Below are 18,238 nucleotides of genomic sequence, written 5' to 3' on the forward strand. Positions count from 1 at the left end.
CTGGGCCAGGACGTGGGGGGAAGACACCCCTTCCTTACCCAGGAAGAAAACAATCAGGCCAAGATGTGGTCAGAGGTGATTCTCCCTCCCACACTCTGTTTCTCTTCTTAAATTATATTCTCTCTCTCTCTCTCTCTCTCTCTCTCTCTCTCTCTCTCTCTCTCTCCAATCCACGAAGCAGTTGAGAAACAGGTACATGTCTCCCCTCCCCCGCCTCCTACCAAACCCTGTGAGCCACACCAGGAAATCCAAAGCCACGATCACAAAGATGAAAAAACAAAACAAAAAAAAACGACAGACAGACATCCATCGTCCTTGGCTTGTTTTTCCCCGGGGCGGCCAGGCGGGGTGTGAAACGCGCCTCTCCGTCTGGGCCGGCGGGTGAAAGGTTCCGGGAGGGCCGGGCTCCCTCCTCGCCGCTCCGGCTGCCGCACGTCCAGGCTGCTGCTCCCTCCCCGCTGCCTCCCCGGCCAGCTCCTCTCCGGACGCTGCGGTCAGGCCTCCCCGGCGGTCACGGGCCACGGCGGCGGGACGGCGCCGCTACCTGCAGCCGCACGACTCCACCACCATGTCTTCGTACTGCTTGTAGACCACGTTGTTGCCCGCGTCGATGTACAGGATGCTGATGGGAGTCAATTTGGTGGGCACGCAGCAGCTGGGCGGCGTGGAGCCGGGGTCCATGGAGTTCATCAGCGTCTGGATGATGGCGTGGTTGGTGGGCTCCAGGTGCGAGCGCAGCGGGAAGTCGCACACGCCCTCGCAGTGGTAGGCCTCGTACTCCAGGGGCGCGATAATCCAGTCGTCCCAGCCCAGCTCTTTGAAGTTCACGTGCAGGGGCTTCTTGCTGCAGCGCAGCCTCGACTTCTTGCCGTGCCGCTTGCCGTGGCGGCTGGCGAAGGCCGTGCGCCGCCGCCGCCGGCCGGGCGAGGGCAGCCAAGGCCCGACGGCGTCCGTGTCCGGGGCGCCCGACGGCGGCGGCGGCCACGAGCCCGCGCCCGGGGGCCCCGCCGCCTCGGCCGAGTCCAGCTGCTGCTCGCGCATCTCGGCGAACAGGTTCTTGCGCTGCGATCGGGTGAACACGACGAGCAGGGCGCGCTCCTGGGGGGGCCGCCTCCTCCGGCCGAAGCCCAGACTCCGCAGGTCCGGGGGCGGCGGCCGCTGGGGCCCCGGCGGTGCGTGCGCCTCGGCCTCCCCGGCGGCGTCCGGCTCGTCCCCCGCGGCCCGCAGCTCCAGGCACAGCTGCTTCCCGGGCTGGTGGCGCAGGCCCTGCCCCACGTCGAAGACTTCCCAGCCGGCCCGCGGCGCCCCCTGCGGGTCCAGGGTCCGCGCGTCCAGCAGCCGGGGCGACAGGCAGGGGAAGAGCTGCACGCGCAGCGGCCCGGCGGGCGGCCCCCAGGGCTCCGCGGGCGCCTGGCGAAAGAGCCGCAGCTCCGCGCCCACCAGCTCTTCTTTGTCTGAGAGCGTGGACACATCAAACAAATACTTCTGTCTCCGGAGAGCGGTGTGCGGGAGATCGTCTGCGAGATAAAAAATAATTACCGTCAGTTTCACTTAAGGGGGAGATCAGCCCGGTGCTCGGCGGCTGCCCCCGGGAGGGAAGGGCGGGCAGCGGGGCCAGGCGCGGGCCTGACCACCCGGGCTGGGGCCGGGCGCACGGGGCGGGCCCCCTCCTCCCAGGCACCCCGGGAGGACGTCGGTGGCTGCTGGAGAGCGGCCGCGGCCTCTCGCGTTTCCCCCCCCCCAGGAGCTGGCAAGCAACCACGAACGCGCCCTTTCTGGTTGCGAACCTGGGGCGCACTTCCCCCCAGGTCTCCTCTCCGCGGGCGCCGGGTCATCGCTCATGTCTCCGTGTAAACGTCACCTCCTCCGAGAGGCCATCCCGGACCACCTGGATCTAAAGCGCCCTCCCTCCGTCTCCATCAGGGCAGGACGCTGTTATCTCCCTACACTTAGTACTCTCTCGGATGACCTGGTTACTATTTCTCCTTAGCGGTCTTTTCCCCCAGCACCGCGCCTCCCGCTTCCAACAGCCCGTGGGAGCTGGGACCCTGCCCAGTCCATCTTGCTCATTACAGCACGTAGAGCCGTGCCTGACCTAGTGTACATGCAGGCCAAGGAGTGAGAAACTTCTAGAATAGCCATTCTCAAGCTGGCTGCCCGTTATGATCATCTGTAGTCTCTAGAAGAACCTAAAAATTACCAGCTGCCTGGGTTTGCTTCAGACAACTGAATCAATGTCTGAGGACTGGGCCTGGGTATTGGGTCTTGTTGGGGGATTTGTTGTTGTTCGCTTTTTTAACAGCTCCAGTATTACTTAAAGGTGCAATCCTAGCTTAGACCCACTGTGGTCTGGGGGTGGGGGAGTAGCTGCTCATCAGGCAGTTTTGCTGAAGCATTTGATCCACCACCAAGCACACAGAATAAAGAGTTAAGTGATTTCTGTCTTTCTCTCTTAAATTCACCATTAAACACACACACACACACACACACACACACACACACACACACACACGAGCAATGAGGTTTTCTGAAGTCGTTTTTTCATTTGCTGCCGGGTGAGGGGGTGGGAGGGGGGTAGCAAATGAAGAAACACAAGCACCAGGCATCTATCCATTCAGAAGATCCTAATGGACATTTCTGGAAGGAGAAAACCACAGCCACAAATACACACACACACACACACACACACACACACACACACACTGACCTTCTCCCCTCCTCCACCCACACAACCTGAAATCTTCTTACTTTTCAAGTAACCCTGAAGATAAATCTTTTGGTTACAGGTGAGAAATAACAATTTAGGGTATGTGGCGTGGGGGGTGGGAAGGTAGGGGGTGTGAGGGAATAACAGGCTTTTAAAATCCCAAGTGAATTCTTTGGGATGAAGACAAAACTGGACTTTTTTTTTTTTTTTTTGACACATTTGTCTATAAAGCCAGCCCCACTTCAATGTGCAAGGCAGAAAGCTAACCAGATTTTTCTGGGCTGCCTTCTCATAAAATATTTACAACCCAGCAAATACAAAAATCCCCAAAGCCCCCAGCGTTCCCCAGAAGCCAGTAAAATGTGGGTCAATTTCAATAGTAAGTGTCACTGGGTCCCTGGTTGGACCCTCACTGCCAGTCCAGATGTGGCCCCAGGGCACCAGGTCTGGAGCCTCAGCCACACCCAGTCCTCACTCGGGGCGACCAGAGGGCTGGCTGCCTCAATCTCATACACAAGTCCGGACCTGAGGGGAGTGGCGGGAAGGGTTAAGAGGTGAAAAGGGAAACGCTCCTGGAGGCAGCTGATTTATAGAAGCCAAGACCTTCAAAAATACCAGGGTCACATGAAAATCAGTGGGAATTCAGCACACTTTCTTCTCCTCCTTTAAAGAAACCCGTGTCTGACGATGCTCAGCCACCACCCAGATCTCTGGACCTATGGCCTTAGGCTTCACTTTACTGCCTCTCATATTTCTCCCCAAACCAAGGATGTGGTGAGAGGGACAAACCTAAGACATTTCCTGCACCAGCTAAATGTTCTGAGGGCTGGCTGACATGTTTTTCACCCTTACTTTATCCACAAGCACAGAACAGTTCCCATTCTACAGATGGGAAACTCAAGGCTTGGAGACATTAAGTTCATTACCAAAGTCTGAGAACTAGTAGTCAGTGGTGAGGTTGAAATCCAACCCTAGGTCTATTTAATTCCAAAGTGGAAACATTTAGCCCAAACATGTCAAACTCGCAGCTGGGGGGGGGGGGGGGGTCGAATGCCTCGTTTATTTGGCCATTGTTAGCCTTTGAGTCTTGATTTAGCCCCAAAACCTCATTGCCCCGTTGCCTCCCCATTATAGTCCAGGTACAAGGATCTCAAAGCAACCAGTAGTTGCCAGGGCATAAGGGATGTGATATAATCCAAACTGTATTTGCAGGGCTTACTAGGATAAAAGCCATGTCCGCTGACATAATTCTTAGGAGAGTTTGTCAATGACCGGAGAACATTAGGCAGGTATAAAGGATGATTTATTTCTCCCTAGTGCAATATGGAGAGATCAGCCTGCTTCTGTTTGCATTTTTTTTTTTAAGTGTGGACTGATCAATGGCTAGCCTGCATTTCTCTGGTCCACGGGAGTGGTCAGAACAGGAGAAAGTATCTACAGAGAGAGATTCTGCAACCAGGGGCACGCAGTCTTTCCGGGACACGGGAAAGAGTACAGATGAGGGCTCCCGCCTGCATCCTGCTCCTGCTCCTCCCATGCCAGCTCCATTCCATGGTCTGACGGACTTCCCCTGCATGTGGGCACCCGCACCCACAGGTGCAAGCTCCCGGGCTACAGGTGCACACACTGGAGCTGTGATACACTCTTATGAGGACAGGCCTGATGGAGAAGCTCTCCAGGCCCTGGAGGTGGGCTCACGCTATTTGGGCAAGAACTCTGTAGCTGGAGTATCGCTACAGAGTAGTAGCTCTCAACCCACTAAATTTATAAATAACAAACAAACAAATCAACCCTAACTCTGCTGGGAACCTTCTATCTGCATCCTTAGTATCACACAGGAAATTGCTAAAAATGTAAATTCTCTTGAGCAGAAGAGGTTTGTGGTAGGCCCAGAATTTGCATTTCAGATGATGCTATTCTGCTGGTTGGGGAATCCACTTTAAGAACAACTAATCTTTAAAAAAAAAATAAAAACGAATCCAGATGAGTATGTTCCTTGGCTCTTCGGATTCCCCACCTTTTGGGGCGGGCACCATTGGAAATGGACAAAATAGGGCTCTCTAAAGCGCAGGCCCAGAGCAGGATCAAAGCGGGTACTCCAGAACCAAGTCATCGTCTTGCCCCAGCCCCTGCCTGTGCCCCCGACCCCCTGCCCCAGCCTCCCTCACATTTTTTTTACTCTTTCATCCCCCCCATTCTCTCACTGGGTCTCCAGAAGCTCTAACCCCTACACAGAGGGTCCAAGAAGGTGGCTGCTCCGTGCAGCTCCCCTGCAGACCGCATTCCCCGCCTGCCTGGACCTGCTCTGACCCGTGCATCACAGAAATAGCCCAGAGGAGGCATCTGACCTGGAGAGTGCACACACTGCCGTCCGCCTGTCCGGGGCTGTGACCCTGCAGACACTTTACCTACTGACCGGGCATCACAAGGCCTGGTTCTGCTGCCATGGCCACCTGTGGGTGGGAAGCTGGCCCTTCACACTCCTTTTCACAAAGCCTCCTTTCCCATTAGGTTCTGTGTAACTCAGGGCTGATGTTATCAAAGGACCCTCTCTCCCAGGCCCTTGACATTGGGAGACATTCGGCTTTTCCTTTCACAATCTGTTTGTGACACCTTCTTACATCCTGGAAGTGACTCATTTGCTTTAGGCCTTTAAATAAAATTGATCAGGAATGCATCATGGAATTCTTTTGTTTTTATTTTTGCTTTTCATTTGCATCCGCCTGGTTTGTTACAGCTTGACTCAGACCCCACTTAACTGGGTGTTGATGAGTATTAGACATGTAGACCTTTTAAGTTACAATCGTTGAATTTGGGCTTATCAACTTTCCCTGGTGGGCGGTAGAGGAAAAAGAGGGAGGGGAGGGGAGGGGAGGGGAGGGGAGGGGAGGGGAGGGGAGGGGAGGGGAGGGGAGGGAGCAAGCCACCTGCATATTTGGGGAAAATCCTTCATAAAGAGGTCAGCCTTTTTTGAGTTGAGAGCAAGTTGGTAAAAGGCACAGGACACCTCAAAACATGCACATCTGGTGTGGAATTGATAGGAAATAAAAAAGGAAAGCAAATAACTAAACAGGAAGCAAAGAGCTGGTCACTTGCAAGGTAGGGACTATTGCTCCCACTTCAGATGGGGAAACTGGCTTAGAAAGGCAACAGCATCTGTGTAGGGTCACAGTATGGGGCTGAAGGAACTGAGGGAAGCAAAGAGAAACTAGATAGAAAAGGAGGCCCAAGACGCCCAAAACCAGACCCCCTGGGACCCTGAGCCCCTGGAGGGGGGCCTCAGGGCCGAGGGATGAGCAGGAGCGTGGGAAACCCGCCTCGTCCACCCGGGTTCCTCCTGCGGCCAGAGGCTGCCCTGGACCACCCTGGAGGGTTTCCGAAAATCTGCCATTTCGTTTGGGCTCAGGCAGAAAGGGCCCACTGAATTTTTTCCAAGACATCTCTGAGAAAAGCTTGAGATCCCCTGTAAGAGTCTAGTTGGATTTTGTCACTCACTGGCCCCAGGGTGCGCTGGCGGCTCCATCTCTCCCAAAACCCAGGGCCCTTCTGGCGCTGACTCTGCTTCCCCAAGGCTCCTGCGCACGTCTGGCTCTCGGTGACCTAGATCGGTCTGCCCCCACCCGCCTTCTCCAGCCATCCCGCCTGCCCCACGTCCTCCCAAAGCACAGACCCTGCTTTCCCACCCCAGCTCCCCTAGGTGAAGGGGGGGGGGCGGGAGGATAATCACCATCATCAGGAAACTCCAGAAGTCTTTGAAGCTAAGCCCCTCCCTCACCCCTCTCTTGAGCCAGCAGGCAGCAATGAAGCTTATGGGGCCTTTGTCCCAGGCACGTGCTCAGGGCTTTGATGGCCTCTGTCCCTGAATCCTCCCCTCGAGTGTCCAAGGTCTATCCTACAGCTAGACTCATGTATTGATGAGGAAACTGGGGCTCCAGGAGGTGTCTTAACTTGTCCACTCTCCTGCATCTAGTGAGGGACAAGATCTGAAGGTCCTCGTTCCAACCCCCACCTTCAGCCCTCAGCCGTGCCCCTCTCCCAGGGTTCCGATAGGGCCCGTTCATCATCAATGTCATCAACACTAGGTGGGCTGGAGTCCCCCAGGAAATTTTTTTAAAAAAACAGGGAATTCATGGCTGGGTTTGGAGTCACTTCTTCCTCAGGCCCCTCAGCCTTAGCACTGCCCTGAGATGCCAGTTCACACAAGTTGGAAACAGAGTCAGGTGTACTGAGTGAGAACAAGATGAGCCACCAGCCTTCTGCCTTCCAGAAGCCCGCTTGCCCAGTAAGTCCTGTATAAAAGCGGCCTCTCTGGATGCCCCAGCAATTCCCCTCTCCTCTGTACGCTTGTCCTGAGTAGGGCCTCAGCTGAGATCTGAGCCTTGCAAACTGCTGAGCTGCTAAGCATCCTCACAGAGGCTCAGCCTCAGTGGGGAGTCCACACAAGTCGGCCTCTCCCGGGTGCTCTGGCTTGGCCACCCAGCATAGTAATCATCACAGCAAACACTCATGTGGCATTTACTATGTGCGGGCACAATCTCAATTCTTAACTTACAGACTCACTTAAGCCTCAAAACGGCCTATGGAAAAAAGTATCACCATGATGCCCGTATGGTGGTCCAGAAAACTAAAACAGAGCTTATAAGTAACTTTTTCAAGATAGTAAGATAGTCTACGCCTCTGCCCTGGACATCCCAGCCTTGATCTCTGTGCCTGGTAGCACCCCCGAGAAGGTTCCAGCTCTTTCTTGCTGCCGATCCGTAGTCTCCACAAGTCACTCACTTTCTAATCAGCAGAACGGACGGGATGCGAACAATTGGACTTTGGACAGAGAATTTACAAGGAAACTTAATTTTCTCGTCTACAAAACGAGGATGATAACATGAGCTCACAGTCACTAAAGAATGGTTGGAAAATGAGATAAGGAGCAGGAAAGATATCTGATGACATATGCAAGTATTAGCTACTTCTAACAACAGGGGAATGAGCACAGGAACCTGGAGTCTAGGAGTAACTGGCTGGGTGGCCTTGGGTGAGTCACATAATCGCTCCCACTCTCACATGCCTTAACTGTAAGGTGAGAGAACCACCCCTACTCTACGCAGTCACTGCCAAGGTCAGGGCCAAAGCACCCAGGGCAGTGCATGACACAGGGAGCTCCCAATGAAGGCAGCCAGTATGACTACAGCTACCCGCATCCAAGCAGGAGAAGACGCATGCACCTCATCTCCTCTTGGCCGTATTGAGGTCAGTTATAGCCAGAGGATTTCCAGGAGTGAGTGGAAGAAAGGGGCTGGATGAGAGGGACAAAGAGAGAAGCAGAAGCTTCCATTTCTGGCTCATCTAAGTTCCAGAGAAGGGCAAGGCCTCACCCCCAGCACCTTGATCCTTTCTAGTCCCCCCACGCCGTATCCACCACCCAGGTCCCACCCACAATGCCAGGTGAACACCTGACCTCCAGCCTGAACCTCGGCAAGGACAGGGACCTGCTGACAGGTGCCCTCCTCTGTGGGATCAGGGCCAGTGCCAGCCCAGATGCTAACCCTTGCAGCGTCCTGGCTGAGCCTGGCAGACCTAAGAGACCTGGGGTTAGTCTCCTTGACCCTCCTCCTACTCCTCCTTTTAGTGCCTGTTTGTGAGGTATGGCCTGTCCGTGTCTGGGTGGGACTGGGGGCAATGTTCCCGTCTTCTTCACTCTGCATAAGCCAGGCACCTGTTGGAGGGGAGAGTGGGGTTGTAGCAACGAATGACCCCTTGGACTGCAGCACCTCCAGGCCAGCCCTGTGAGTCACCCCAAAGTTCCAGTTGGTGGATCTAAAAGGGTGAGTGCCTCCTAGCTGCACACACTCATCAGCCCAGCTCCTCTCTGGGTCTCTCAGCTCCCCGAGTCTTTCCCCGCAATAGATTGCCCGGCATTTTTCAGCTTCTTCCTCCTTTCAAAGCCCGGCGTGAGTCCTCCACAGTCTCAGAGGGGCTTGCCCACCCCCTCTCCGCGCCTCTCCCCACTCTCCTTCCCACGGGATGACGCGGGCCTGGTGGGCTGCCTGGGTCCTGCAGGGAAAGCTGTGTGAGCCAGGTGAGCAGCCCCAGCGCAAGGCCCGCGAGTGAGGCTGGGAGTGGGAGGGGAGGCGAACCCCGACTTCCACCCGACACAAAGCGTAACTCCGCAGGCCCTGGGAGCCTCGGCCTCCGACGCAGTGAAGCAGAGTGTGCGGGGAGACCGGGGCCCGCCCAGCAGGAGTCCACACGCACTGCAGGCGGCTTCTTTTGTCTCTAGAAGGACGCGGATTCATCGATAAGGCCGTGTCCATGCACTGGGTGCAAACCTTCGTGGCCGCGCGCTCTGCGAGGGACCCAAGAGCCGAGATGCGACCCTGAGATCCGGGACTCTTCAAAAGGCGTATCTTTTCACCGGGGTCCCACCCTAACCCCCCAACACACCGCAGCAGCTCAGATCTTAACTTGCCATCACTTTAGAGGCGTCCCAAACAGGAGCGCAGTATGGTCCCCACACGTTCCTGGTGTCCCCCGAAGGTCGCTGCCCAGGGGCCACCCTCCAAGCACCATCAACTAACGGGGCGCCCCCTCCCCGGGGCCCAGGAGAGCGCCGCAGGCCCAGGAAAGGGCGAGGGGGGAGGTTGGATGGGGGTAAGGGGCAAGAATTCAGGAGGAGAGAGTCACCGAAGTAAAACCAAGGCTTGGGCAGGAACGCGTTTGGGCCTTTTGACTTGCGAGTTTCAAGGTCAAAAATAGAAGAGAAGGGTGAGTGGTTTCCCCTCACCCACCAGTTCAGAGGTCGCAGGTGCGGGAGGGGTTCACATGGGCTGTTGTCGGAAGACACGGCCCCCCCCCACCCCCACCCCCCGGCGCCCAGGGGTTCTCCGCGGGAGGAAACTCTCCCAGACGCGTTCCTCCCAGTGGGAGGCCGGGCGCAGCTTCCGCAGAAGAGCTCCCCCCACGCCGCTCCACGTGGGGGGACTCCCTAGACGATGTTGTAGCAAAACGAGATTCGTGGTGGCAGCTCTGGGCCAGGGCCTAGCACCCTTCAATACGGACCCCGCGGGGTGCGGAAGCGGCAGTGGGCTGGGAAGTGGGGTGGGGGCTGGACCAACGTGCTTGGAAGCCAGATTGGCAAAGCGGGCCGCGCCGATTCGCTTTGGTTCCTACAGGACGTAGGAAGGGATGCGCACACCATCACCGCCGCCATCACCCCCAAAGCCAGCACTCTGCGCTGCCCCTGCACCCCCCCCCCCCGCCCCCTTTCTGCTGGGCTCCTGAAGCTAACCGCAGCCAGCCCCGGCCAGAGGTCTGCCCGCCCCCCACCCCCCGCCCCCTTCTCGCGCCCGCACCCAGTCCTGCCCCTAAACCGCGCCCCGCCCCCAGGCGGCCGGGCCACTCCGCGCGCGGCGCGCAGCTCCTGCCACTCAACCCACCGCCCGCGCCGCGCCTGCTCCCAGCGCCGCCGCCCCGCACCCCACGCGCTCCCAACCCCCGGCCCCCAGCGTCGCTAATGGACTGTCCGGAAGGCAGAACACAGCAACCCTGGGACCCATTAGGGGGAAGAGGACCTATTCAATTCCTGTAAACAGGAGGTACCATGCAACCAGCATCGAACTTAAAAAATAAACAGCTGGGGCTCTAGACGGTGGGGAAGGAGGCGGTAGAAGCCAGCAACGAAATGGCCCGGCGGATCCAAATTCCCGCTCTCCACACCTCACGGCCTCGGCTCGGATCCCTCCTTCGGGTCCAGAGCGCATCGCTTGAGCAGGGTTACTGGACACGCGCGAGGGGTTATCAAACGAATGCCCTTCACTCTACTCAGAGCCCCAGGGTGACTGCTGATTTGCTCTAGGCCGTCGGATGCACGCAGCAGTCCTGGAGGGAAACAAAAGTCCTCGTTCTGCCCTATTTCTACCGGACCCTCTTGTGCTCCTCTGCCCGTCCTGGTCACCCCCCCCCCCCCCCCCCCGCCGCTCCAGCAAGACATCGCCAACATCAAAGAGGCGTGCCACCACCAGAACCCCGAGAGCTCCGGCTGGAGAAAAAAGGGGTGCGCTAGGGCCTCTGCCAATGCAACGCCCCATGTCCCCCGGGGTCCTGACCCCACGCATCCTCTCCTGTCCCCTAGAGGAGCTTTCATTTCTGGGTTCGGTGTTCTGGAAAGGCATTCCCACGGCCTGTCATGGGCTGTGGCTTAGGTCATGTTGTCTTAAAGTGTGCAGAAATGACACAACTCTAGGGAGCAAACTCCCCGGGCCAGGGAGCAGCCCGCGTGGGGGACACGCTCCTTGTCCTGGGATTAGCCTCTCCGGTTCAGGAAGGTCGCCCAGAACTACTGTGCCAGCTTGCGTTCTGGCTGCAGAGGCCGTCGGTGTCCCTAGCTTCTGGCTAAGGTGGACCCTGTCGGGGGTCGCCCAAGGAGTCCTCAGGGCCTTAGGGATGCGCGCGACAATAACTGATGTTGAACCACCAGCCAGTCAATGGCTACGGGTTTGGTTGGGGCCTTAGCGTTTTAATCATTCCAACCAGAAGTTCAGAACAAACTTGTGGTTTAAGACTTCCTTCCCTGACTCCCAAACTTTTCCCCAAACTTTTGCGGTTCCCGGGCTGGAGGAGCGTCCGGAACCTGCTGGGAAACGCACACCCCGCACAGACACGCACACACTCGGACGCTCAGCAGCCCTTTACCAAAGCCGGTCCCTCTTTCCGGGGAAATAAAAGCCTAGATTGGAACCTTCTGCCGGCTTCCTCGCTTGGCCGTCTGGTCTGCATTAGTGTTTTTATAAGGGACTCAAACAAATCGAATACAAGGTCACCAAATAATTAACAGTTGTGAATTCCCTCCGTCCCCATTAAAATACTTCCCCGCTTATATTTCATTTTCCGTTTGCCAACGACAACAGGGTCCGGGCACAAGCGCTGCTGCGCGGATTACAAAAGCGCTCTGCGGCCCAGGTCCACCCAGAAATCCGCTGTTAATGCGCTGTTTTGCATAAACTTGCTGTCCCAGGCGAACCTCAGCCGTGAGGGAACTCCTCCCCGCAGCACGGCGACCCTGCAGCGGGCCGGCCCTGCCCCCAGAGAATCACGGCCCAGAAGGTAAACCAAGAAGCCAGCAAACAATCAGCTTCACACTCTCCTGAGATTCACGTCTAGGGTGTCGAGTTCTCCAAGGATGCTCCTCCGATCTCGTTTTGGGTTTTATCTGTTCCCTACTGCCTCCTTTTTGAGCGCACTATCCTGACAACAACCAACAAGACTTCTAGAGCGTGTTCTTTCAAAATCACCTGGAAACCTAAGTCACAGCCATAGTCTTAGCCTCGTTTTTGGTGTCCTCATCCTTGGGAAGTGTGTTTGCCCCCCTTGTTGGAATTTTGTGGCACTTCTCACTACATAAACTGAACGTCCAGTTTTGTTTCTCTCCCTCCCTCCCTCCCTCCCTTCTGTCTCTCCAGTCACGTTGAATTCATAGAAGTTCTAGTTGTCCAGCTTTCCCAGGCCCCGGAGTTCGGGGATCCAGGCTTGTACTGTTATATCGTGTTCTCACTGTAATTACTCTCTATCCAGCCTGGTCCATTCTGATCCTATGACTCTACCCACACACACATGCACACACACTTTATCATCTTTATAGATTCAAAATAATTTAAAAAGAACAATGTGAAGGCATTTTAAAACATCAGGGATCACAGTTTGTGCCCTGCACAAGGGATATACAGAGGAAGCAAGGCAGACCCTTCAATCCAAAGTTCCGCTCCAACTGCTGGCTGGATCTTAAGAGCCTACGGTAGATCTGTCCATTGTTGTGCTTCTGGCCACGGTCTTTTAGAAACCTCCCCACCCCTGTGCAGTGCCCTAGGCAAGCATAAGGGTCTAGAACCAGAGATGAGCTTCACCTCTCACTAGCGGTTCCCTGTCTTCCTTAATTCACCCGTAAAACAGTGATTGTGCCACGTTCCTGGAGATGGTGGTTAGAATGGAATAAAATGTAACTCATGTGACAGGGTTTCGCCTAATACTTGGTACACAGCAAATGCTCAGAACATCTTGGTTGCTATTATTACCCCTAGATGTGTGCATAGCAAATCGAAAGGGGAGAACATATTAATTTTTTTCAATTGCATTAAGTTCTCCTGGGGGCTCAGGGGTGGGGAGGGCGGCATGGGGGAGGTAGAACAAGTCTTGCTGTCTTAATAGACCCCAAACGCTCTTCTTTCACTCTGGAAGGCATTCATCCCTGCTCTTCCGCTCTTACTCGCAAGCTTCAGGTGGAACGTCTGGGGCTCCGGGTTCCGGGTGAGGGAAGCTTTTTTGCCAACGCTGCACGTGAATAAGCGGCGCTCGCCTTGCGCCCTGCGCGCCGGCTTCGGGATTCCTGCCACTGGCTTTGCTCCTCCCCCTGACCGACCCCTGCTCCTCGCAGCCCGGCCCGCCGCAGCCGAGGGCGATTTAAACATCCTCCAGGCCGGGCGGCCAGGCCCCGCGGCCCACGGGGTGGGGGCGGGGACGTTGGCGGGTTTGGCGCGGCGCAGAGTCCCCACGTGGGAGGGGCGGAAGCCCGGGCCAGGGGCCGGGGATGCGCGGCCGGCGGGTCCCTTCCATCACCGGAGACTAGACACCGTTTGATGTGTTATGACATGAACCCTCAATTAGATCGCTGAGTGGAAACACGCCAATCAGGGGCCCGATGCTAAGCAAGCCCCGGAAGGTCCGGCCCGAGGTCACCGCCGGTGACACATCAAATCAAAATCAGTGAGAGGGAAAGTGAGGCTTGCCCTTGATCGAGCTGGGGCCGCAGCCCGCGACGCGCCCCTCCTCCGAGCGCCCCCTCCAGCCTCGGCCCCTGCGCGGCGTGCGGCCGGACCCAGGGCCTTCCCCATCAACTGCCCGCCTTTCTTCGTCGGTCCTAGGGACCCGCGGGCGTGCAGAGGACCGCGCATTGGAAACTGCGGTCCAGGCGCCCCAGTCGCGCCTCCTCCTGCCGGGGACCGCGCCGCCTCGGCTCTCCGCGGCATTCCCGAGCTGGAGTCGGACGGCTGCGTCCCGGGCCAGCGAGCCCGGAGACCTCGGCTGGGAAACTGAGACCCCCCCAACCCCGTCCCCAGCCTCGGCCTGGGCGCGCGGCCAGGCCCTCCCCCGGCTCCGGAGCCCGGGGGGTCCCAGCGCGGCGCCCCGGGAGGGGCTGCGGCGGAGGCAAGGATGAAGCCAGCCCGCGTCTGACCCGGACCTAGAGCCCCAGAGACCCCTTACAGGCACCCCGACCCCCTGCGGAGTCCCCTGGTCACCGGCCAAACTCCCTGGCGAGGGGTGCCGCTTGGGGGAGGGGCAGCGCTGCTGGGAGCCTTCCTTAGGGGGGGAGAAGGCGCGCCCGTCCGCGGGGCCTCGGGGATTTCTTCCCCGGGGGAAAGGCCTCTGGAGCGATGTTCTCCCCGCTCCTCCGACGAGGGCGGCAGAAAAGGCGGAGGATCAACGGGAGATCGGGAGGGAGGGGGACAGAAGCAGAGGTGCGAGTGGAGGGGGCAGTTGGCTGGTGGTACGGTGGCCGGGGACCCGGTTCCGGCCAGGGGTGTGCGCAAATGTGCGGCTGGTAGCCCTGCGATCACCATAAAACGCCCGGCGTTCACTGACCGCCTGGGCTTCCAGCGGCCTCCGAACCTCGCTGGCCTCCGGCTGGGCTGCAGCGGCGGCTCTCGCACGGCCAGGACCCGGCTCCAAAGGAACACGACGGCCGGCGAGGAGCCTGAGGTCGGGAGCCCGGGAAGCCCAGGGCCGTTGGCCGGCTCTGAAAAAGCCCCGAGGACATGCGGGCAGCCCAGGCAGCCCGGGCAGCGCAGCCCTCTCCGCCCGAACCCCGGCGTTCGCAGGTCCCCGGGGCACCCCACTTTCACTGGCCAGCAGTGGGAGTCGGGGAGGGTCCATGCGCGGAGCTAAAGCCCGGCAGGATAACGGAGCAGATAACAGCCAGCCTCTCCTTTATCTCCTTCCTTCTTCCCCTCGCCTCCCTCCCCGTTTCCCCTTCCTTTCCTTTCCTTTCCTTTCCTTTCCTCCCTTCCTTCCCAGTCTCCATCCACGTTATTCTCTCTCCTCTTTAGGAGCTGAGTTCTGGCGCCTGTAGACCCCACTCCAAGTTCTGGGACTAGGGGAAGCTCGAGGTTCTCCCGCAGGCATCCCCACGCTGCAGTCCAGCACCAGCACCGGCGGCAAGGAGGGGGCGCGCGCTTCTGCACCCCCCCCCCCGCCAGGCGCCCCCGCCGCAAAGGGTCAGGGGCTGCGGCCCTGGTAGGAGCGTCAGAGTCCCGTGGGCTGGCCGAGGGAGGTGGATGTGCACACCCAGCACCATGTGGACTAAGTGCCAACAAACCCCAATCCGAGCTGCCCCGCCCCTGCCCCTGCCCCTGCCCCTGCCCGGGCTCCCCTGCCAGTTGCTGCCTCTGCAGAAACGCCTCGGAGCATCGGAAAACCGCCCCGCGGCAGCAACAAAAAACAAAACCAAACCCGAGGGCACACGGCTCCAACCCGGCTGACGAGCCCAGAACCCCTGCAGCCGCGGGGAGAGGGCCCTGCAGACGCGGCTCGCTGACTCGCTCCTCCGCCCGCGGGACTCGCTGCCGCCGGCTTGTCCCGGAGCGGACCGGGGCTCGGGGCGCCCCAACGCGCACTCGGGCCCCAGGGACCGCGCCGCAGGTCAGGCCTTGGACGGCGCCCCCCCGCCAAACCCGCGACCCCGTGGCACGGTTCCGTTCCGACCCACCGCGATCCTCTGCCGCTCGGGTCGCTTGCCCGCCACCTCCCGCCCTCCACGCTTCCTCCAGCAGCCACCAGAGGGGCGGCCACCACGCTGCTTTCTACAAAAGACAAGGAGAAGGAGGAAGGGAGGAGGGAGGGAGGCTGCGAACTGTCATTAAAACTGCATCCAGAAACTTACTCGGACTTTTGGGGAAACAGTGTAAGAAAGGAGAGGCGTCTAGAGCGGGAGGGGAGGTCACCCGTGCCGCGCCCCGGCCTCGGGGATCCCGGGGAGAGGCGTCTGGCGTCTTCTTGGCCACTTACCGAGTCCCCTGTCTACAAAGCTAGTGATCGTGTTGGCCGACTTGGAAGACTGGAAGAAACTGGCGTTGATGCCCAGCTTCTCCGCGATGGAGTAGGTCCTGTAGATGGATAGCATGTACTCGTGGGGCACCACGCGCGGGCTCCCGCCCGGAGGTTCCTGCGCCCGCGGCGGCTCCTGGGGCTCCTCTTGCGCCCGCGGTGGCGGCTCCTGCAGCTCCGGGGGCGCCCGGGCCGTGCCACTCTCGGGCGGCGTCCGGGGCATCTTCCCTTCCTGGCGGCGGCTTCGCATTCCCTTGGCGGAGCCCAGGTCGGCGGAGGACGAGGAAGAGGAGATGGAAGCCTGCTGGAAACCCGGCAAATCCCACAGGAAACTGATGAGGAACACGGCCGAGAGCAGAACCCTGGGAGTATCCATGGCGAGCGGGTGGCAGGCGGCGGCGGCGCAGGGCGCGAGAGGCGCGGGCTGGCTGGACAGCGGCCGGGCCGGCTCCCGGGGCGGACTCCGAGTGCGCGGAGCCGGGTCCCAGCCACACCAACCCCGGCCCTGCCACGCCCCCTCCCGCCCCTAGGCTGGAGGGGGGAGAGGGTGAGGAGGGGAGGGGAGGGGGGCGGAGGGTGGGAGGAGAGGCCGGGTGGTACGGCCGGAGGGGAGGCGTGGGGGAGAGGGTCCGCGGCGTGCGGTGTGCGAGGGAGACGCAGCGCCCCTGCGGGACGCGCTCGGGGTTGCCGGGCGGAGCGCGCCGAGCGGGCCAGGGGCGCCGGGCAGGGGAAGGAGGGCGCGGCCGCCCCGCAGCGAGGAATCCAGGGGCCTCCGCAGGACCCGGGTCCCCCTAGCCCTGTCTGAAGCTCGGTCCCTCCGCAGCGCCAGGCAGGCTCTCGATCCTCGCCATCCGCCTCCCCTTTTCTGGGAGCCTGCGGCCCGGGCGGCGGCGCCCCCCGGAGACAGCGCGGGGCAGGCACCCCTGCAGGCCCCTGCGCGCCGGCTCCGGGCGGTGGTCCCTTCCTTCCTTCCTCTGCCCCCGCTTCCAGGCCCGCCGTCCGCTCCCCTTAGGATCCAGCCCTGGGCCGGAGAAGCCTCGCCGAGCGCCAGGCCCAGGGCCCAGCCCTGAGCAGCCCCATTCCCTCGGCTGGGCACGGCTCTCCACCAAGACAGGGCGTCTGTTTCCGACCCGCAAGGTCAGGCAGAGGTCACTCTCTAGAGCCTGGATGGATGCTGGAAGCCACTGCGCGCTCCTCCAGGCCGCAGCCCCTCTTCGGGGGGTCCCCGACCTCCCCTGGCGCGGGCTCAGCCGCTTCTTCTCTCCGTCTGCCCCCCGGGTCCTCTTCCCGCGGGCGGTGTGTCCCCCGCCTCCCCTGCGCCCCCATCTTCCCTCTGTTCTTTCCCTCTGCCTTCAGTCCTTCCTCCTTCCCCGAGCGCTCTCTGCATTCCAAGCCCCCTCTCCCCAGCCCGCTTCTCTGCTCGCTCTGCCCTCCCATCCTCTCTGCCTTCCCACCCTCCCCCGCCCGGCCTCCACCTCCCGGGCTGCGGACCCTCCCTTCGCAGCTCTTCCCCAATCTGTTTCTCTTCAGCCCAGCCTCGCCCCATCACGAGTTTCCTTTATCTGTCCCCAGATTCTTCGGGCCTGCCTTCCCGCCCACTGCTCCGCTCCGCTCCCGGCCGGCCGGACGCTGCAAGGCGAGGTGGGCTGCTTCTCTCCCGCAGCGAGCGGGGTGCCCCCCGGACCCCCGAGGACAGGCGTTTCCCTTTACATGATTCGGGTGCTGGGCCCCCAACCATAACATGCTCTCCCTTAAGGTCCCAACAGCTCTCTGAGGTTGGCCTCACTATGTTCACTTTCACAGATTTTTTTAAAAATGATACGAAGAGAGGATAGATGACTTTTCCAGGGACACTTGGCCAGGACAGAACCCAGGGCTCAGGCCCCAGACCCAGCGTTCTTCCCCTTCCCGGACAGCAGCATCCATCACTGGCCCAATAGCTTGATCTCATTCTTGCCCTTCCCCTTCCTTTATGGTTTTATTTGATCTCAGACGATGTCTTCCCACCTTACTGTGTGTGTGCTTGGGTTCCCACTCCCTCTCACTTTCTTCCCTGTCCTCTCCTTTGCTGTTTCATTTCTTTTCCTGTCCCTACAGGGACCACTCACCTGACTGCTGGGGGGCAGGGGGTGGGGGTGTTGAGAGTGGAGTTTTGCTTCCCTGCCCCTTCAGGCCTAATTCCTTCTGGTCTGGGCTGTGCACTCCACCACCCAGAGCCCTGGCCTCCCCCAGGTAATGGGGGGAAAGAGAACTTGTGAATTGGGCGGGTCCCAAGCCCTTTACATATATTATTTCATTTAATCTTAAAAAAATCTTTCTGAGGTAAGTACACATTACCTCCATGTTACACATAGAGAAACTGAGGCCCAAGTCACCCTGCCCCAGGGTCTGGGCCCTTAACCACGGGGCTGTTGCACTCGCCTCTTGATCTCGGAAGGGATGCCC

The 18,238-nt window shown here is 59.4% G+C and overlaps 1 protein-coding gene across 1 annotated transcript; it reads right to left on the reverse strand.

The window, feature by feature from the left end:
* Positions 1-540: 540 nt before the first annotated feature.
* On the reverse strand, positions 541-16,169 carry GDF6 (growth differentiation factor 6; the record flags this gene model as incomplete). Its single annotated transcript, XM_081111293.1, has 2 exons — positions 541-1,517; positions 15,755-16,169. 2 exons carry the CDS (start codon positions 16,167-16,169, stop codon positions 541-543), a joined length of 1,392 nt encoding a protein of 463 aa, XP_080967419.1.
* Positions 16,170-18,238: the final 2,069 nt, after the last annotated feature.

This window comes from Myotis nattereri (genome assembly GCF_964212035.1).
Source record: "Myotis nattereri genome assembly, chromosome: 17".
In the NCBI taxonomy this organism is placed as follows: domain Eukaryota; kingdom Metazoa; phylum Chordata; class Mammalia; order Chiroptera; family Vespertilionidae; genus Myotis; species Myotis nattereri.